This window comes from Typopeltis vanoorti, chromosome 1, assembly GCF_054136105.1.
Source record: "Typopeltis vanoorti isolate ZY-2024b chromosome 1, IOZ_Tvanoo_1.0, whole genome shotgun sequence".
Classification (NCBI taxonomy): Eukaryota; Metazoa; Arthropoda; class Arachnida; order Uropygi; family Thelyphonidae; genus Typopeltis; species Typopeltis vanoorti.
The window spans coordinates 169210743-169231215 of NC_143549.1; the positions used below are offsets into that span (position 1 = coordinate 169210743).

A 20473-nucleotide genomic window follows, 5' to 3' on the forward strand; every position below is an offset into this window, starting at 1 on the left:
AAATATCAATATCATATTTGTGCCCTGATAAGCAATAATAAACCTCCTCTCCATTTCACTTTTTCTTATTAATGTCTTCTGACAACATTACAATTACCATTAAACTTACACTTAAGAGATCACCCATTTTCTAACTCATTCTATTACTGATTTGTTTAACATATACTTCATCACATCCACTAGACTAAACACTTTGTTTACACAATAACAAAATTAACATAGCAAGTTTCTCTGTTAAGGCCCTTTTCCGAAGATAAGATTCTCTTCTTCTTTTCATAGATCCTTTCTCATCACCCTCATGTAGTACACGTTATTCCTCCTCACTCTGAAGTCCGATTTATCAAAGTATAGGTACTCTTACCTCATGCAGTTCAATTTTTGCTAATTGTTGTACCAGCAAAAGGTTTCTTCTACTACAAAGTATTTAGTCTAGTGGATGTGATGAAGTATATCTTAAACAAATCAGTAATAGAATGAGTTAGAAAATGGGTGATCTCTTAAGTGTAAGTTCATTTTAAAAGGTCTTGGATCCAATTCATTTTGTAGTTATGTAATTTTGTTTATGAGATGAGATTTTTATTATTTAATCTCTGTTAAGAGAAGATCTCTGTTCGACTGCACCACTTGTTTAGATAGGATAATATTATTGATTTTTATTTAATCTATCCTCAGTTTTATGAGATTTTCTCTATAACAATTATTTCTATTTCCGAATGTATTTATATATATACACAAGGGTTCACTCCGATTTGTACAATGACCTTTTTACTGTTTCTTTCAGAATCAAAAAAAAATTCACTGACTCAAGACCAAATACAAAAATTAGACATTTAATAAAACAAAAACAATATTTATATACACTTCAAAACAAAATTACATAACTACAAGGCCTTTTAAAATACACTTAAAAGTTCACCAATTTTCTAACTCATTCTATTACTGATTTGTTTAACATATACTTCATCATATCCACTAGACTAAACACTTTGTTTAGTCTAGTGGATGTGATGAAGATTTACACAATAACAAAATGATCACAGCCAGTTTCTCTGTTAAGGCCCTTTTCCGAAGATATAAGATTCTCGTCTTCTTTTCATAGGATCCTTTCTCATCACCCTCATGTAGACACATTATTTCTCCTGACTCTGAAGTCCGAATTTACCGAAGTATAGGTACTCTTACCTCATGCAGTTCAATTTTTGCACCAGCAAAAGGTTTCTTCTACTGCTTTATCTAAGTTGCTAAATTCCATCTCCTATTCCAGTAGAAATAACAAACAGATCCGGCGTCCTTAAAACAGATGAAATTTTCAATTAGCGTTTCCTCAAACATTTCTTTAGAACGTCAATAGCAATATCTGCTTTTATTTACCAATACTTATTGACAGTCTCCCACTTTAAAAACTCACAGTTTTATGATTCCTTTTTTGGAATATACTATTAATTTTCCTCCGACTGTCACATAAAAAAAAACTTAATTTCCTCAGAACCCAAATATCTGCCGGGCTGCGTTCTCTTTTCTTTCCGAATGCTCCCTTGTTACTTCCCATTACCTCAATACTGAACGCTCTCTCTGTCAGCTGTCAATCACCCATCAAACTTTTCGGCTAGCATGTGCACTTCATGAAAATGGCAAGCGAGAAGCTAAGTATAATGGCTGACACGTTGTCTTCATTAGCGACAAGAGAATGTCTTCATAAAACCCAACGCTTAATATTTTAAACTACAATAAAATTTCTGAAAGTAACACAACTATCCAAATCCAGTAAGTACATGAATTTTTTTTTTTAAATGCTTCACATTTCATTTTGACAAAATAACATCAATAACGGGCACATTGCAAGTGCTGACAATGCGTGTTATGAAACCAAAACTAATAAACGTACTAACATAAACAATTTGTAAAAATATTCAGAATTTTAAATTATGATTATTTTTACAGTATCCTTTGTTTTAATTGCATGTATTCTCTTGCCAATTCCCATTAGAATCCTACCCTCAACTGTAAATGATAATTGAGCATTGTTTCAGACTCTTTCCCTGAATAGGAATTCAAATATCAATATCATTTGTGCCCTGATAAGCAATAATAAACTCCCCTCCCTTTCTCTTTTTTCCTATTAATGTCTTCTGACAACATTACAGTTACCATTATGTACTCTGATATAAGAATAATCTTCATTAAGTCACAACTTCAGACTGTAGCACACTGCTTAATTTCTATGAGCAATCTGAACCACATCAGTTCATTAAGTTTTGTGCATTATTAATCTGCATATCTTAGGTTATTAATAACCTAAGACATGCAGATGACACGGTTCTTCTAGCTGAAAACAAATATGACCTCAAAACTCTTATAGATGAGACCCTCAAGTATAGCGAACAGTATGGGCTCAGTTTCAACTTTAAAAAGACAAAAATCATGATAATTTCCAGAGAAAAGAAAATACCAAAAATATGCATCAATATAAAAGGAAATAAATTAGAACAGGTGCAAAAATACATATACCTCGGACGCTTGATCACAGAGAATGGCAGGACAGAAGATGAAATTAGAAAAAGGATTGAAATTGCAAGGTCAACTTTCAACAGTATGAAAAATCTACTAACATCTAGAGAATTAAATCTGAAAACAAGACTAAGAATCTCCAAATACTACATATGATCTACATTATTATATGGAGTAGAGACATGGACACTCTCCAATCTGAGTGCGAAAAAACTGGAGACCTTTGAAATGTGGATGCTGCAAAGAATTATGAGAATATCATGGAAAGACAAAAAGACAAATGAGGAGGTACTAGAGATGGCAGGTGTAAACAGGAGCCTGATGAAAGAAATTAAAGAGTGAAAAGTCAGATATTTTGGACATATTCTGAAACATAACTGCCTACAAAGGACACTTTTCGAAGGAACTGTTGAGGGAAAGAGGAAGATAAAGACTGCAGTGGATGAAAAATATAGAAAACTGGACCTATCTCTCATATGAGGAATGCAGCAGAGAGGTGCAGAATAGGACATGGTGGAGACACATGGTAGTCAATCTCCTGGAGGGAGAAGACACCTGACAGGACAGGATGGTCAAAGTACTGTTTAATGAGATTTTTCCCCTTTATTAATATGAGCAATGATCCTATTAATAGTTGGAATACTCTTCACACCTACTCCTAATCAACTTCCAGATTTCATGGCCTTCTTCAACTTGATAGATCCACCAGTATTTAGATGGATACATCATCACTGAACTGATCCCATAAATTAATAGTCATAGCTGTATAATATACACACAACCTACTAAGAAATTATTGATATATGTACCCAATATTTTCATACAAGTGTTCTGGGTGTGTACACAGCTATGGCTCTATCATGATGATGACACCCTCCCCCTTTTTGTTTCTTTTAGATCCCTATATTATCAGCTTTCAAATTTAAACTGTCTTTATAAATTTTATGATTCACACTGAAATTTCAGCAATATGAAAAAAAAAAATACAGTATAACATGAAAACATACAATCGGATCCAATAAGGGGTGCATACAATAAGGAATACTTAAGGATCAAGGCTGGAAAACTGGGAGGAGGCCTCCATGTGGCCTTTTGGGGAATGTGAAGAACCAACCAGGGCTTCTGACCTAATGTCCAATCCTCACCTTCTCATGGTGCACCCTGTTAGGTATCTACCTGGATTTTGAACGAACAAGGATGGGCTGGCAATTTGGGATTAAGCCAACTAAATTGTATTCTTACTAGCTTCAGCCATAACTGAAAATGATGGTACAACATGATGGAATTTCATGCCAGATGGGGCTTGCCCAATTAAACAAGACCCCCCCCCCACCCCATCCCGACTGTTTACGTCAGAGAACTAGGACAAACACCAAAAAGTCAGCTACTAGAAAAAATCCCAACTTGAAATCAGCAGAGATCACGATTGGGACCATCAACATAAGAAGCATCGATGGAAAAGAAATGAAACTAGCAGAAGAATTGGAAAAGTAGGAGTAGCTATAATATTAAACACTAAATATGAGGATAATCTTTTTGAATGGCAGGCAAAATCAAGTAGTGATATGGGCTAATATCAGAATGGGAAACTGGACAGTGAGACATTTGTGCTTATGGTCCCACAGAAGGTTCTAATAAGGAAGAAGTGGAGAAATTTTTCAAGGCATTAGAGAAGGCAGTTGGCACAATGAAAAAGGAAGAGTTGGTCCTTTTGGAGATCAAAACAGCAGAGTAGGAAGTGATTATCACATATAAGAATGTTTTGCAAAAATTTGGAGAAAAGAGCAAAGCTAATGATAAGTGCCTGCTAGATTTCTACTCGAGACACAGGCTAGTTATTACTAACACCATGTTCCAACATAAAAATGTGCACAAATTCACATGGAGAAGATGCAAGAAATGAGCAGTATCAATGACTATGTTATAGTTGATAACAATGTTTTCCTACTGGTGCCAGACACAAGAGTATACAATTTGAAATATGAAGTGATCACCATTTAGTGTCGAGCAGGATAAAATTGAACTTCATACTGAAAAGAAGGATATGTAAAAAAGTTTTGAAACGAATCAAAGTTGAGCAGCTATCAGATATGAACTATACACTGAAAAACAAACAGAAAGAGTTTGAAAACAAGAACCAAATCTTGGAGATAGTGGCAAATCCAAAAGAAAACTCTGATTCAGAGAGGCATGTGGTGAAGTAATCTGCAAAGATAGAAAAATCAAAACTCCATGATGGACTCAGGAATTTAAAGAAATAGTAAAGGAAAAGAAGAAAGCATATCAAAATTTCCTGGCAAGTAAGTCAGTTTGTGTTCTCAGAGAATACAGAGAAAAATGTAAGATAACAAAGAACTGCACAAAATTAGCTAAACAAAAATCATGGGAAGATTTTAATAAGAACATTGAAATTAAATATCAGGAAGGTGGTAAGATATTCTGAGGCTATTGAAAAAGCTCAGAAATGGAGGAAAGAGTAGTGTAAAAGGAATTAGAGATAATAAAGGGGACATAAGAATGAGGATAAAAATAATCTTGATGTATGGAGGAATTACTTTGAAAAATTGCTAAATGAAATGAGCAGTGACAGCATGGTGTTAAAAAACACCATGAAAACAACAGGAATGCCATCTCTAATATACGAGGATTGTTTGAAAAGTTTGGTAAATTTCCAATAGATGCCGACACAATTCTTTCATTCATATCAGTGTTGGCACATATCTTTTTCATGATCCCTGGCAAAATTTTAGTCAAGTGCAAGGTGTGGTTCTCGTTTGGCAAACATTTAAAATGACAGCATTACCATTTTTCAAAAAAAAATGGTGAAAAACGAGTTTCGTTTTTCAGATCTACTTCTTCAAATAAAAGTGATAAAACACTTTTATTTGAAGAAGTGGATGGCAGTGCAAAAGCCGAGTTAGATGTAGTTCATGGGGACTCTGCATCAGCATTAAAGATGACTATTTATTTTTGGATAAATGAGTTTAAACATAGTTGTAAGTCCATCAAAGATGAAGCATGCTCTGGATGCCCGATTGAGGTCATTACGAAGGAAATGATTGACAAAATCCATGGTATCGTTATGGAAGACTGCCAAGTGAAAGTGTGTGAGATTGTAGGCATCTCAACTGAATGGGTGTATAATATCCTGCATGAAAAATTGCACGTGAAAAAGCTGTGTGTACAATGGGTGCCGCGATTGTCGACTGTCGATTAAAAACGCATGCAAAAAGACACAACGCAGTGTTTGGCGATGTTAAATCACAATTCACAGGATTTTTTGCATCGATTCATGACTGTAGATGAAACGTGGATCCACCACTACACACCTTAGTCCAAACAGCAGTCAAAACAGTGGACAGTGTCCGTGAAAGAGCACAAAAAAAAAAAAAAAACGAAGACCGTTTTGTCAGCTGGGAAGGTGATGGCCACTGTTTTTTGGGATTCCCAAGGAATTATTATGATAGACTATTTGGAAAAGGGTAAGACAATAACTAACAGGAGTCTATTATGCGTCATTGTTGGCCCGTTTGAAAGAACTGAAGAAAAAACGGCCAAGATTGGCCACAAAAAAGTGCTCTTTCATCAAGACAATGCACTGCCTCACACATCAGCCATCGCAATGGCAAATTTGCATGAATTGAGGTTCGAATTGGTTCCACATCCACCGTATTCTCCAGACTTGGCCCCGTGTGACTTCTTGTTCCCAAAATTAAAAATTTGGCTTGGTGCAAAAAAATTTTCTTCAAACGAGAATGTCATCAAGGCTGTCAACGACTATTTTGCATGATTTGACAAATCCTACTTTTTAGATGGGATGAAAAAATTGAAAACTCGCTGGACCATATGTGTAGACCTCGATGGAGACTATGTTGAGAAATAAAGGTGATTTTTTCCAAAAAAATATGTTTAACTTATTTCTTTTTACCAAATTTTTCAAACAATCCTCATATATATCTGTATCATTGAAGTAGAAAAAGCTATCACAAATCTGAAATGCGGAAAGGCAGCTGGAGTAAATGATATTCAACCAGAAATGCCAAAATATGAGAGATAAGAGTTTTACAGTGGTTACACTGAATAATTCAGAAGGCCTGGTCAGAAGGTTGAATTCCAGATGATTGGAGCAGAGTGCTCATAGTACCATCTATTAAAAAAAAAGAGTAAAGCTGAATGTGAGAATTAAAGAGTAATTTCTCTTGAGTGTTCATAGTAAGATTTATGCAAGTATTCTGCAAAAACAGCTAAAAAAAAACTGTGGGGGAGAAACTTGGAGAAAAACAAGCTGGGTTCAGGCCAAACAGGGGTTGTCAGAATCCGATTTTCACAAATACTTGAGAAATTATGGGAATATAACAAGGATCTGTATATACATTTTGTAGATTGGGAAAAGGCATATACATATAATAAGGTGCCAAGAGGAAAGCTGTCGAAAATGCTCCAGTTATATGGTGTAAAATCAAGCAATGCATAGTCTCTATTTGAATTGCAAATCAGCAATTAGAATTGAAGGAGGTACAGGAAGATAGTTTGATGTTAAGTCAGGTGTGCGACAAGGGTGTACATTAGTTTCACTGTTATTCATCTTGTAGATTGCAGATTGGGAAAAGGCATATGCATATAATAAGGCACCAAGAGGAAAGCTGTTGAAAATGCTCCAGTTATATGGTGTAAATCAAGCAATGCATAATCTCTATTTGAATCAGTAATTAAAATTGAAAGAGGTACAGGACAATAGTTTGATGTTAAGTCAGGTGTGAGAAGGGTGTACATTATTTTCACTGTTATTCATCATCTACATGGATCACATTTTGAAGGAAAGCAGTATTAAACTTAATATCAAGATCTGAGATGTTGGTCTCAGTTCTTTACTTTTATGCAGATGATGTTATACTCCTAAATAAATCCAAGTATGCAGAATTCCCTGACCAAATTCAATAATTGCTGTAATAAATTTGGTATGAAAATCAGCATTAAAAAGACGATGAAAACAGGTAGAAACATCAACTGCATCGTAAACCTATAGAACAAGTATAATATTTCAGCTATTTAGGCACAATTTTTAGTGATGATGGCAAATTAAATTTGGAAATATACAGCAGAATTATCAAAGTTGGTATGGTACGAAGTCAACTGAATAAATTTGTATGGAATATGATAAACATTAGTCAAAATACTAAACTAGCAGTACACAAGACAGTGTTCAAACCAATTTTAACTTATAAATCTAAGAGATGTGTTAGAAATAAAACACTTCATCAAAGACTGGGGACCACAGATATGAGTCCTGAGAAAGATTAGGGGGACTGAACAGATGGCATCAATGGCAGTATGATATTAAAAACGAGGCTATCAGGAAAGAACTTGGCATTGTTGGCATTCAGGAATATCTTAGCAGAGCTAATCTCAGATGTCATAGTGGTATAGCCAACTTGAACACAATGGGAGAGGAAAGATTAGCAAAACAAGTGTTCTTTGCCAAGATGGCAGGAAAAAGATCCAAAGGAAGACCAAGATGTAGATGGATTGATGCAGTAAAAATTGCCTTAGAAATATAAAGCAAATAACAGGCTAATCTGGAAGGGGAAAAATTGTTGATAGGAAGCTAGTAATGTAACTTTGTAACTTTTCATGTAGTACTATCATCAGATCCTTTACACCCGCCCCCCCGAGGATATATGTCAGGAATTTGATGATGACAATTAGATCCATATGAATATGGTATAAAAAATATCTCCTATTTTTCACAATGCTTTAAGCAAATGAAGGTTAAATGTACAACATATTTTAAGAAACTTGAATACATAATTAATAAGCAACAGAAAATAAAATAAGCTAAGAAAATTTAATACTAACTTAAAAATCAATAACAAGTTATAAAATACATACTAAAGGAGCAAGAACAAACCAATCACAGCAAACTTACTTTCAGCTAATCCATCATTTATATTTGTGGAGTTAATCACTTCATCAGTCACTTGATCTGGATTAACACGTGTAGAGCCCATCCGCTTTTCTTCTGCTCCTTGCCTCTAAAGGGAATCATGGAATTATAATTTCTAGGCATTTACTTCCTTTTAAGTTTTATGTTTTGACACAATTACAAGGTATTTCCAACATTTTTTTCTTTCCTTTTTCATTTTGTACACTGAGATATTACATTGTTCTAGCTAAGACATATTTCTTCACAACATGCAGCATTCTGTAATCTTTTGATGACTTATGTGTTGATTAACAATGGTGCAAATAAAACTTTATATCACATTCAGATTATTCCCACTAGTAGAACAGTAACTGCTTTGTTTATCATATGAGTTATTTCATCTTCCTTCAAAAACTGTAAATAAAAACTGAATGTTATGTTTCAGAGGATATTGTTTGTGTTTAATGCTCGACTGAACTGGTTCAAATTCTACTGTGGCTCACAGCACAAATGTTTGCAAATGTCTTTATAAGAGCATGCAATTTTTGTCATCTGATGTGAAACTACAACATTGCTTACTAGAGGCTTAAGACAGTTGGAAAAATTAAGCACCACCACCATTGTGCAATTGGAATAACAATGGGTCATTGTGCCCTTCGATTGGAAAAGACTTAAGTTTGATTCCTGTCATGACGAGAGGAATCTTTATATGGGCTTTTTCAATTGAAGTTGAGTTAGCCGATCTGATATAGAGGTAGCACGCCCCCCCCCCAAAAAAAAAACTCTGGTTTTTCATTTCACATACAGGCAAATCAGCCATGAAAACACGTAAATTATAGACAAACATACTGCCGTCGGTGGTGGTGAGTGGTTGATGGCATTGTGTAGCTTGAAAATTACTTATTATGTGACACCTTGGAGGTGTCACATAATAAGTAATTAACATTTGGTCATTAGAGCAGAATTCCCAAGTTATCTTACATTTAGTTCACATATGGTAATAACATGCAAATCCTACCTACAACTTTTTATAGGTAGGATTTGCATAATTATGTTAAAATAGTTATTAGTTCTCCTTTGGACCTGATCACATCACCATTTAACACATTCTCCACCAGTGTGTTATAATAATCAGGTATTTTGGACAGTTCTTCCTTTAATATGATCATGTATTATCATTGTACGCATTAGTCCACATTCTCATGTTCCAGTTTGTCCGAAAGGTTTAAAATAGGATTCTAAAAAGGGCATGGAATATTCAAGTTTTTTTTTACATTTTTCTGAAACTATGTTGCAACATGAATGACATGGTGCACTGTTGTGTCGAAAGAGATGTGGATCTATTCTGTAAACCTATTACAATGTAGGAAAGCAAGCATTGCATTATCCGAAGGTGCTGCACGTCCATTCAGTATTTTTCCAAACACTACAACCAAAGATCTGAGTTGTCATTGCTGTTGTTATTTAGAATTATGGCTGAAGCACAAAGCCTATGAAGCCAGTATATTAATTGCATGCATTCTTCTGGCTGGTTTCTGTTTTGCAGAATGAAAATGCTACTAACCTTCATATGAGACTGGATAACACATCTTCAGGTGAAAAGCCCAGATAAAGATTCAACACAGCCCTAAATGAGATTTGAACTTAAGTCTTTCAAACTTAAGCACATTATCAATACCATATGAGGTACAGAGGCAAAAAAAAAAAAAAAATTCCCATGCCAAGAGAAATAGCTGAAGACCATTACAACACCCCTGACCCTCACAGGTAAAGCTATGCGCACTGACAAAATTTGTTCTCCAGACATCTATCACACAAACATGCACTGATATATTCAGATAAGGGTACAGCACAAGTCACCAAAACTATACCACGGACTTTCACTCTACAGACCAATCACAACATACATTACATCAATGCAGTCTGCAATGTGGACAGCTATAGTTTATGTTTATGTTTGGATTATGTGCAATTGCCCTCTGTAGAAACAGATATTGCAGCTTTTATGTAGTTCCTACTACCAACCTAAATCCCTGAACCCTATAGGAAAGAATTAAAGTTAATATAATTAATATTTTAGTATGTTGTTATTTCTGAAAAATTAATACTTATTTAGTTCTAAACTCCTGGTTGGTCATTTTCACCATTCATCCTAGTATCCTTTGAACCCTTCACATCAGATGGTTTCTTGCTGAAGAAACACCCTAAGACTTAATAGCTGATGTCGCCTAAAATTGATTTTTTTTTTTTTTTTTTGTTATGAATGGATAAGCTACTTACTAATATAGCATCTCCTCTTTCAAGTTCTAAGTTCTTTTTTGTTACTGATAATAGTTGATGGGATCCATTTGCCTTAGCACAGAAACACATACATTAAAATATTTACAGATCACTTAAATGTCAGTATTTTCAAAACCAGTAACTCAATCAATTTATTTTTAGTGAGACAGGGCCACAGGCTAGTTTAAAACACAGTAAGAATGCATAATTATCAGCTAATAACTTAAAAAAGACATACAATATCAGAAAAGAATTTGTTCAAGAGCAACACAAGAAATAATGAAGTGAACACATAAAAGGTTATTGTGCAAAAATGATCTAATTAGCAACTGTTGCTTAAGATAAGAATTTTCCACATATATAGCATGAATAAAGTATCATTCAAATTAGCGCAATGTACCAGCACCGTGGAACTCTCCTTGAACAAGCATTCATACTTGGAATGGCTTTTGCAGATGAACTTTGTGGCATTCTACTGTGCGACTACAGATGCGAGACCCCTCGACACTTCTGTGCATGGAAGAAGGCGAATCCATTCCAATAATAGGATAATCAATGCATTTCATGGATGAGTGTTTATTATTATATGTCGGAAAATTAGCTTTTCTTTTATGAAAATTCTAGTTTTTAAAGTGGTAACTATTTTGCTTGCACAACAGTTGGAAAATTTTACATATAAAGCATGCGATTTCGCATATTGGTGACGAATTTGTACATCGCCTTATTCCTTTCTTCCCTTCAACATGATTGCCTCTTCTTGGTAATCTGCAAGCAACAACTATCACTTCTGTGGTCAGACAGTAAAGGATCTTCTTTTCAAACTGGGCACATTCACTTTACCAGGTAGTTTTGATGCTCAACTAATCCTAACATTCATAATTTTAATGCAACTCATGACATAATAATCAAGAGAGAAAACATGTTAGACAATTATATTAGCAAGTAACTAATATAATTAGCTCAAACGAGCAATTCAAAGTGACAGAATACAAAGTAAATACAACAATTGGTTAACCAACAGCAGCAGGTCCTGCATGCCAGAAAGATCATATCAAATATATAATAAATCATGTGATATTTACATAGGATGAGAATCTCCCAAACTTTCAGGAGTGAGAGAGGAAAACAGGGCTTCAGAACTTTCTTGAAAGAATATCCATATTTAAAACTGCTTCTATGGAGAAGGAAAGCCTCATTTCAATCAGATTAATGAAACAAATGTTTAATATTTAAAAAGAAAGGAAAATCAGATTAATGAAACAAATGTTTTCTTAATCTGATTTTCCTTTCTTTTTAAGTTGACTATACCATCTGAAATTAGCTCTTCTTACATGTTCTTGAATATTAATAATATCAAATTGAGTCTGCCATTGAAGAATCATGGTTCTTACACACACACACACTATATATTAATTATAAAATATTATAAAGGTATATAAAATATTAAGGTGATGAATTACTAACAATAATAATGCTGAAATTACTACCTGTGTAATCCAGTAACAAGTAGTGATGGCAGTTGACCTTTGATTTTTGACAGCATTACTTTTGCCAAATAATATGAAACTTACTGCAGTTTTTGCTCCTCCTTGGTACCTTTTAAGATAAAGATAGGGATCTTTATATTTCTTGATTACCTGTTTATAAGGTAAAACGTTGGTCTTTGCAATCCCTATTTGGTCTAAATACATCTTGCTCTAATTTTCTTTTTACAGAGATTAGCTTTCCTATAAACCTATATTTCCTTAGCATATAAACATATATTCTTCCAGCATATATGTTTATATGCTGGAAGAATATGCTGACTTACTTAGCCAGGATCTTTTCATAAACTACTTCTTTTATCCATGATGCAATTCACATTTTTCTAAATTGCAAACAATTTTGCTGCATACTCTTCTAGCTTAATAAATCAATATTTTATTCAGATTTTATCACCACTCAATGTTTGGTTCTTGTTTCAAGCTTAACCCTCCCCCACCATTAATATTCATGTCTTCCATTCCGAAGCTGTTCAAACTTTTGTTTCTTTTCAAAACTTTCAGAGGTGTACCTAGAGGGGGGAAGAGGGGCAGTCTGCCCCGGGCGGCACTTTGAACCTTTTTGAACTTTTGTAGTTAATTCTAAAATACAGTCTCGAGAACTCATTTCCAAATATTGTAATACTACTGCGAATTTTCCTCACAATTGCTGTAAGTGTTGCTAGTTGTGAGAGGAGTTTTTCTAAATTATAACTGATTAAGAATTACCTACATTACTGTGAAATAGACTTCGCCAATGTCATCGACAATTTTGCTAACAGAAAAGCAAGAAAAATAACATTTTAGAATGTTGGAATTAAAGTTTTACTTCAAAAATAAACATATTGTTTTAATTTATTTCCCTATACATCATTTTGACTTTTTGCAGTATTTTTGATGTGTATTGAGAGGGGCGGCAAACTCAGTGACCAGTCCGGGCAGCAAAAGCTCTAGCTACACCACTGTCTACATACCACAAACAATAACATAAGAAATTTCTGTTGTGTGAGTTCTCTCTAATGAATTTATACAGATATTAATGTGGTAAAGCAGAAATCTAGCAGTTACTCTTAGAATCATTTTTTTAAACCAAATTTCCCCAGATATATCTAAATGCCAGAAATTTATTTCCTACTCTGCTCTATAAGAACCAGTTCCCCCCCCCCCCCATACACACACTTTTTTTTTTCATGTCTGTCTTCTTTGATGACTCAAAAAATTCTACTTCTTTTCTACTTTTCCTATTTTGAAATTTTCTTATACACTCTTTAAAATGGGATGTCTGCATATAATGTGAAAGTGCAAACAAACTGGTACTGTTTCTGACCAGGGCTCTTTATTATGAGTAATCATGGGTGAGGTCCCAGAAGAACAAGATAATGTCATCACATGAGGGAGAATACATTATAGATTGCTCACTATCATCAAGAGTAGTGGTTAAGGTTCTGGAAAAGCTGGTTAAGGACAGAATTCAGGAATGAGTGAATAGGAATATAATACTCTATATGGAGGACTGCATGCTGTATAAAAGAGGATTTGTCTTAAGTGACAGTTATGACAGATCAAAGAATTGTTGGTCTCAGCAAAGCAACTCACTGCATGGGAATCTCTTAAGTAAACTAGAGTAATGGACATGAATATAAAGCCATTGACATGGGTAAGAGTGTGGATGACAGATGGACATTTAAGTGTTTAGTATATATAGTGGAGAAGAATCAAGGTGAAGCATTTAACTAGTAGAGTGTTGTGGACTCTGTACTTGGATTGCACTTATTTATTTTTTTTCATTAATGATACTGGGAATGATATAAGGGAGAATATCCATATGTTCACTGATTATGCAAACTGTGGAGCCAACAGTTAATAAAGGTGATGTAGAGATCCTACAGGATGATTTAAATAGATTGACAATGTGGGCAAAGGATAATCATTGCAAGCTTATTATGGCAAAGAGTAAGGTTACGTCCTTTGGAATAAAAATATTACAGTGACAGAACTGGATTGCAGGAAACTGACATGGTTAGTGATTTGGAGATGATGGACAGAAAGCTGAAGTTCAAAGGACAAACTGCTAAAGCAAGCATGACGTAACAAGTAAAGAGGTTAATATCCCTTGTATATGGCTTTGATATGGTGGGGTACTGTGAACAAATTTGTTTACTTCAGGTTTAGCTTGGGATATTGAAGACAATACAGAGATGAGCAATAAATAATGATGCCTGATCTGTGGAGTGCTTCCTATAAGGATAGACTGGAGTTACAAAGATTAGTTAAAAGGTAAAAAATAATATATAGTATGGAAGCACATAAGTTACTAAAAGGGTTTTACAGAGGAAATTAAGACATTTTTGAATACACGACAGAATAAACTTCCACCTTTGGCTTTTTTGTTGTTGTGATTATATTAAATTCCATGAGCCAAAACAGAAGTGGTATGTACTAGAAGAACATACCATTTCCATCAACTATCCAGTCTTTCTGAGAAAATATTGAAGTACTTTACAAAAGCAGTTTTATTTCATGGAATGTTCATACAAAATAAGTTGTAAAACCTTGCTTCACCATCCAGATATGAACCAAAATGATTCCTATGGGAAATGCATCTTCTCCACACGTTCTGTAGTCAGTTTTTTTTTAAATTAATAATTTATTTCCATTTAATCCGACAGGATCTTAGCATATTTCAGACCATGCCACTATTTTATGTATGAGAAGCTCGTGTGTTTTCATTGTTGAGACTTCCTGTTATCTCTCCTACTTGCCTAATTTGAAAGTCACACTGAAAATGCTCTAAATATTAGATCAAAAATATTTTATGTTAAATAAAAAGTTTCACATAAGTTAATCCATTGTTAGCAATTACTTATTCAGTTATGGCAGCATATGTTCCTTTTCTTTGTATTATTTCAGACATTTATGGAGAGCCAATCCTTTATCAAATGTTACCATTATGGAAAACTTAAATATCCTAATGCATTAAAAAAATAGATTTCTAAAACCATGTTGACTAGCTCAGGCAATACTCACCTGTTGCAGAATTAAAAACCTTTCAATCCCAAGAACTCATTGAACTGATGCATGGGCTTTATTAACCTTAGTCTTCTGAGGCAAAATAAATAAAATGCTTAGCCTTGTTATAAAGATATTAAGTCTATTCATGATGAATTAGTCTCAACCTTGTCTCCTGCTTTGTTTGAGGCTATACACCATATTTCTACTGTTCCTGCCAACAAGGTCTCGGCCATTGCATGGGATAAACTTAAATGAAAATTTGATCACCTTGTTATCATCAGTCGTCTTTCTCATTTGCTAGAGAGACTAATAATAAGAGTGATTAATATTTTGGCCTACCTTTCTACAGAAGAAATATTGTTCTTTTTAAAGGTCCGGATTTTGCTATAACTCTGAAATTAATTCCTGCTATCTTCTAGTTAAACCATTATATGGTGTTCCTTAAAAATTTTTTTTTTTTTTTTTTAAATAACGAAACCTGTGGTGCAATCATAATTAAAAGAAACACACGTATTAACCACAGTGAAATTATTTAATTGTAAATATTTTCTTTTTAGATATGGCTAACAGCTTTAATTTTCAAATCCAAATTTGTTTTACTCAGAAATTAAGGCCTTACTCTCTCTCTAAGAAGGAACACTAATTTTATTTTCATGAAAGCTGATAAGCATGAGTAGTTCAAGATTGGAGCAAATATTACAGAAAACACAAATGTATGTCACAACACAGTTCATCACATCTTAGTTTGTGTTTTCTTTCATTTATTGCTCATATAATGAAGGGTGAATTTATATAAATCATCCATGAAAACAAGAAAGTAGGTAACACTCAATGTGGAGTCAGACTCACTTTTCACATCGTACTCAGTCACATGATTCAGTCTTTGACTTGGCTTTGAAAGAAATTATTAATTTTTTTAAATAACAATATTCAAAAAATTCCGCATCGTGTAAAATTTTCACACATTTAAACTAATTCCTGTTGTGAGCTGTGAAAACCAGCTTAGGAAAATATCACAATTATGCACCTACTTTAAGGGGGATAAAGGTGTTCAAAGAATAAGATATATTGCAGTATTTAACTGGATTTTGCCAATTATTTTAATTTGTGTTTATAATTACCGGTTTATTTTCTTGATGAAATTATATTGCAAGACAAGTACATTAATTTTTTTTAAGAATAGATTGTCTATTATATATATCATGCATACTGTATATAAGCGTAAGTTTAATATTGAACTAAATGTATGCATTGGTTTGATTAAAAATTTATTTACTGGAAATAATAACTGCAATTTAATTTAAATAAGATAAACTTCCAAGTAAAGCAGCAATAACTATAGCATGTAATGGCAGCTTATTTTAATTAATTTATTTATTTATTATCACTTCATAAGAAGCTGAATGACAACTTCTGGTTCATGAAAACCAGAAGTTGTCATGGTTTATTTATAATATTGCTGTGAGAGAAATGAGATTTTTGAAACTTGAAAGTAGATATTTATGAAGTCTTTCATGTAGAGAGAAAAATGTTTACAAGTTATCAATTGTTATGCTATGACTGATGACAGAACACCTGTTGGAGGGGAGATATGGCAGATTGAGTTTTTAATTACTGCAAAAAACAAACAGTTTTTTCATATGGAAAGAAAAATAAAGTTCTGAGTGGGGACGAAGACCATATATATGGCAAAAATGAACACAAATTGTCTTCTGCTGGAAAATCTGAATCCCTTTGCAGGGGTCAATTTTGAAAGATGGTCAATTACTTGCTACAACTATCTTTCCATGACTCTCATATTACATAAATGACAGAGGTAAAGTCCCCCACAGAGAGGACATTATAGTTGCAGGAAGTTATTATAGAGTTAACTTGGAATGCAAAAAAGCGAGACACTTAAAACAACCTTGTGGGACTCCCTCCTCTTGGGTATACAGTTGAAAGATTCAGTTGTAGAAAAAAAATCTTCACAAACAAAATTCTTTTAATATTCTGAATCTCCAAGCAATGTTGTATGCTTTTTTCCTTATAAAAAAAAAAATGATATTTGTTCTGGTAAAAAAAGGTTGTTTCTCTTCAGAAATCATAAAAGATGAGAGAAAATAATTTTTCCAGAATTTTGCACAAGCAGCTGGTCAGAGTAATTGTCAAAGTTTATTGGGGATTATGAATCCTTTCGTGGCACAGGAAAGACAAAAAATAATTGCTAGGTATCCATAAACCATTCTCACAAAAAATTCTGTTGAACAGATGCAGTAGTTGATAGATGTTCAATCATCACAATGGATCTGGTCCAAGAGCAGTTGGGCAATATTTAAGCAAAGCAGCTTTCATTTCTTGTTTTGTGAAACTGCATGTTGTAGTCTTCATACTGCTCAAAGAGAACAGCATCTGTTGTTTTCTGCTTTATATTTTTTGGGCAAGTAACTCCAGAGGATAAGATGTTGCTGATATTTTGGTAAAAAATCTCTCTGAAAGTGTTGGCAATTGTTGCAGTGTTAATTTCCTCTTCATCAAGAAAAATATCAGACATTGATAAATTGGACTGCTCAGGGATGCCCCTTCTCCCTTATTTTTCGTATAGTTTATGCCCACTTTGCTGCCCCAAAAAAACTTGTCGCCCCGTGCAAATGCACATCTTGCACCATCAGTAGAGCTGCCCTGGGACTGCCTCTAGGGCATTAAACATATCAATATTGTTTTATCGTCTTGTGAGGGAGCAGAGTTATCAATCATATCTAATATGATATCTGGAAGCATATCCTTGATTCACTGTGGTAGATGTTCATTTATTTTTTAATCAGTGGTCATTTAAGGGAATTTGAAGGGTTTAGGATGGGTATACAGTTAGAAGATTCAGATGTAGAAAAAATTCTTGACAGAGGGAGATTCCCTCTGAGACCAGAGTTGTTGAGTTTTAATATTCTGAATCTCCAAGCAGTGTTATATGCTTTTTCCATAACAAAGTAAACCAATATCAAGTGCACTCATTTTAGAAAGGCTAACTGAGCAGTTTAGATATTCTACTTTCAAGGATTTTAGTGTTTTAGGTATGTTTAAAGTAAGGATAATATTAATTAAGAGGGAGATATTAAATCCCATTTTTATTTTGGCTTTTTATCTTTGTAGTTAAGGATAATATTCTTCGTGGTAACCAGAAACCATTCTTAGTATAAGTATTCTCCTCAAGGATGTCACTCCTCTTTCATTTCAGATCAGATCTGCACATCAGAAACATCAAGGAGATCCTACACCAATATTGCTCCTTGAGAGTAGTTAAAAGTTTTGTGAAGGTTAACTGTCACTGGTATTCCTCCAATAGATGTTTCATGAAGGATTTGTGTCTGAGTTGTTGTTTCTACAAGAGTATCTCCTGAATGGAGTTTCTTGACTGATTTTGGAGATCTTGCAGAGCCTTCCAAATTGTCCTTCTGGTAACATTTTTCTAATTAGACATTTAATTGAGTAACATTAAAAGGGATAGTATGTTTATTGCTCTGCTGTTTTTTTTTGGTTCATTTTCGGTTAACAATGCAATGGTTAGGGCTTGTTGAGGGGCATATTCTACTTTCACAGTAGAATATGCCCTTCATATTCTATGAGGGGCCCCTTGATAAATTTGATGAAAAATTACTTATTCTCAAAGAGGGCTTGTTTCAGTGCCAGAGTTCCCCACTCATCAAGCCACATGTGGACGACCACTTCTGGCAAGCAGCCTGCACCTGAGAGTAGAATGCCAGGGCTACTCCAAATGCCATATTAGCACCACAGCAAGCCTTGGAAATAAACTTACTGCAACAGTGCTGAGCCTTACAGACAAGTCTAGTAGCTGAATATTCCTGGACAAGCCATTCAAGGAACGTCTGTCTTACTGAAGCAGAAGCCAAACAAAGTAGTGTGAAATTAATAGGATTTCCAGATGTCGGCAGGCTGCACTGCATGGCAAACATGGCCGCAAGGCATTGGATTCCAGTGGTGATCTGGAATAGGATAGTGAAAAAAAGATTCAAAAGTGGAGTAAAGAATATAGGAAGAAAAGCACAGAAAAATAATAAGGATGAAAAGGACCAGTACCATCACCAGGCAGTCCCATCTACTATGAACAAATGCACCGGGGAGGGGGGGAGATTTAGAGAGGATGAGGAATTACCAATGTGAATTCTGAAGATGCAATGAGTTACAAATATGTAATAAATCTTAATTGTACAGACTGCATTCGGCTGATAAAGAGTAACTTCTAGTTAATGGGAAAATAATAATCTTAATTCCACCATCAGATAAAATCTTGTGTGGTATTGTTTAACCATTATGTCCTACTCTCAACTTATAGTTTCATATTTCATAACATTCTCAAAATGAGAGTTAATAGATAAAATTTCAAATTCTCTTTCAAATGGTTTGAATTTTAAAAAACGAGCTTTCAGAATGCAGCAGATATCAGCAGTCTGGCATTCGTGAGAACCATTACACATAACTATTCTTTCATCTAAGGAGTTGTAATCTCCTCTCACATCTGTTGACATGGCAGCATAGCTCTCTCTAAGATGAGTACTGTGTTGAGTAGATTAGGTGCATGCAGAAAATGAATTATTTCTGGACATGCATTTTGAATTAATGTTAATCTGCTAATAAAATCAATTCTGATTACAGTGAATGTGGGAACTACTTCGGCTGTTTGCAATACTGAGTTTAAAATAAGTTTTGATATAAGTTTTCACTAACTAAATAACATATTGCAACTTTGAATACTACTTCCATAGAGGATCTGGTCAGGCCAGCAGTTTGCAGTAGCATTCAAAGTTGCAATATGTTATTTAGCTAGTGAACAGATTTAATATAGAAACAAAGAATAGTATTAAGTAAATGGAAATATTCACCTATTAAATAAGATGATGTGAGAATATCTGGAGGCCTAAATTTTTTTTTAAAGCCACAGTGTGTATCCCACTTTGCCAGAACTAGGATGCAAATCCTGCATTCCTATGAAGGTTAACTGATATGCAACTGCTGAGAATTACTAGCATTCTGTAATATCATATGGATTATTTGTAGTGCAAGTGTATAGTTAAATTGCAATAATGATCTCAGAGGTGGCTGGTAAGAAGCTTCACTATTTTCTTGAATCTTCTTTAATGGCAAAATATGGATTCATAGAAGACATTAGTATTCTCTCAGGTGATCCACTTGTGAAGTCTGCTAGCTCAAGTGTTGTTAGATTGGAAAAATGTTA

The 20473-nt window shown here is 34.2% G+C and overlaps 1 protein-coding gene across 3 annotated transcripts in view; it reads right to left on the reverse strand.

Moving 5' to 3' along the window:
* The window catches only part of LOC150110636 (EEIG family member 2), a 140141-nt gene that overhangs the window by 24109 nt on the left and 95559 nt on the right, over positions 1 to 20473 (reverse strand). For all 3 annotated transcript variants that reach the window (XM_090399984.1, XM_090399976.1, XM_090399968.1), the window contains exon 8: positions 8435 to 8540. In XM_090399984.1, coding sequence (XP_090256110.1) covers positions 8435 to 8540 — 106 coding nt within the window. The remainder of the gene's footprint in view (positions 1 to 8434; positions 8541 to 20473) is intronic.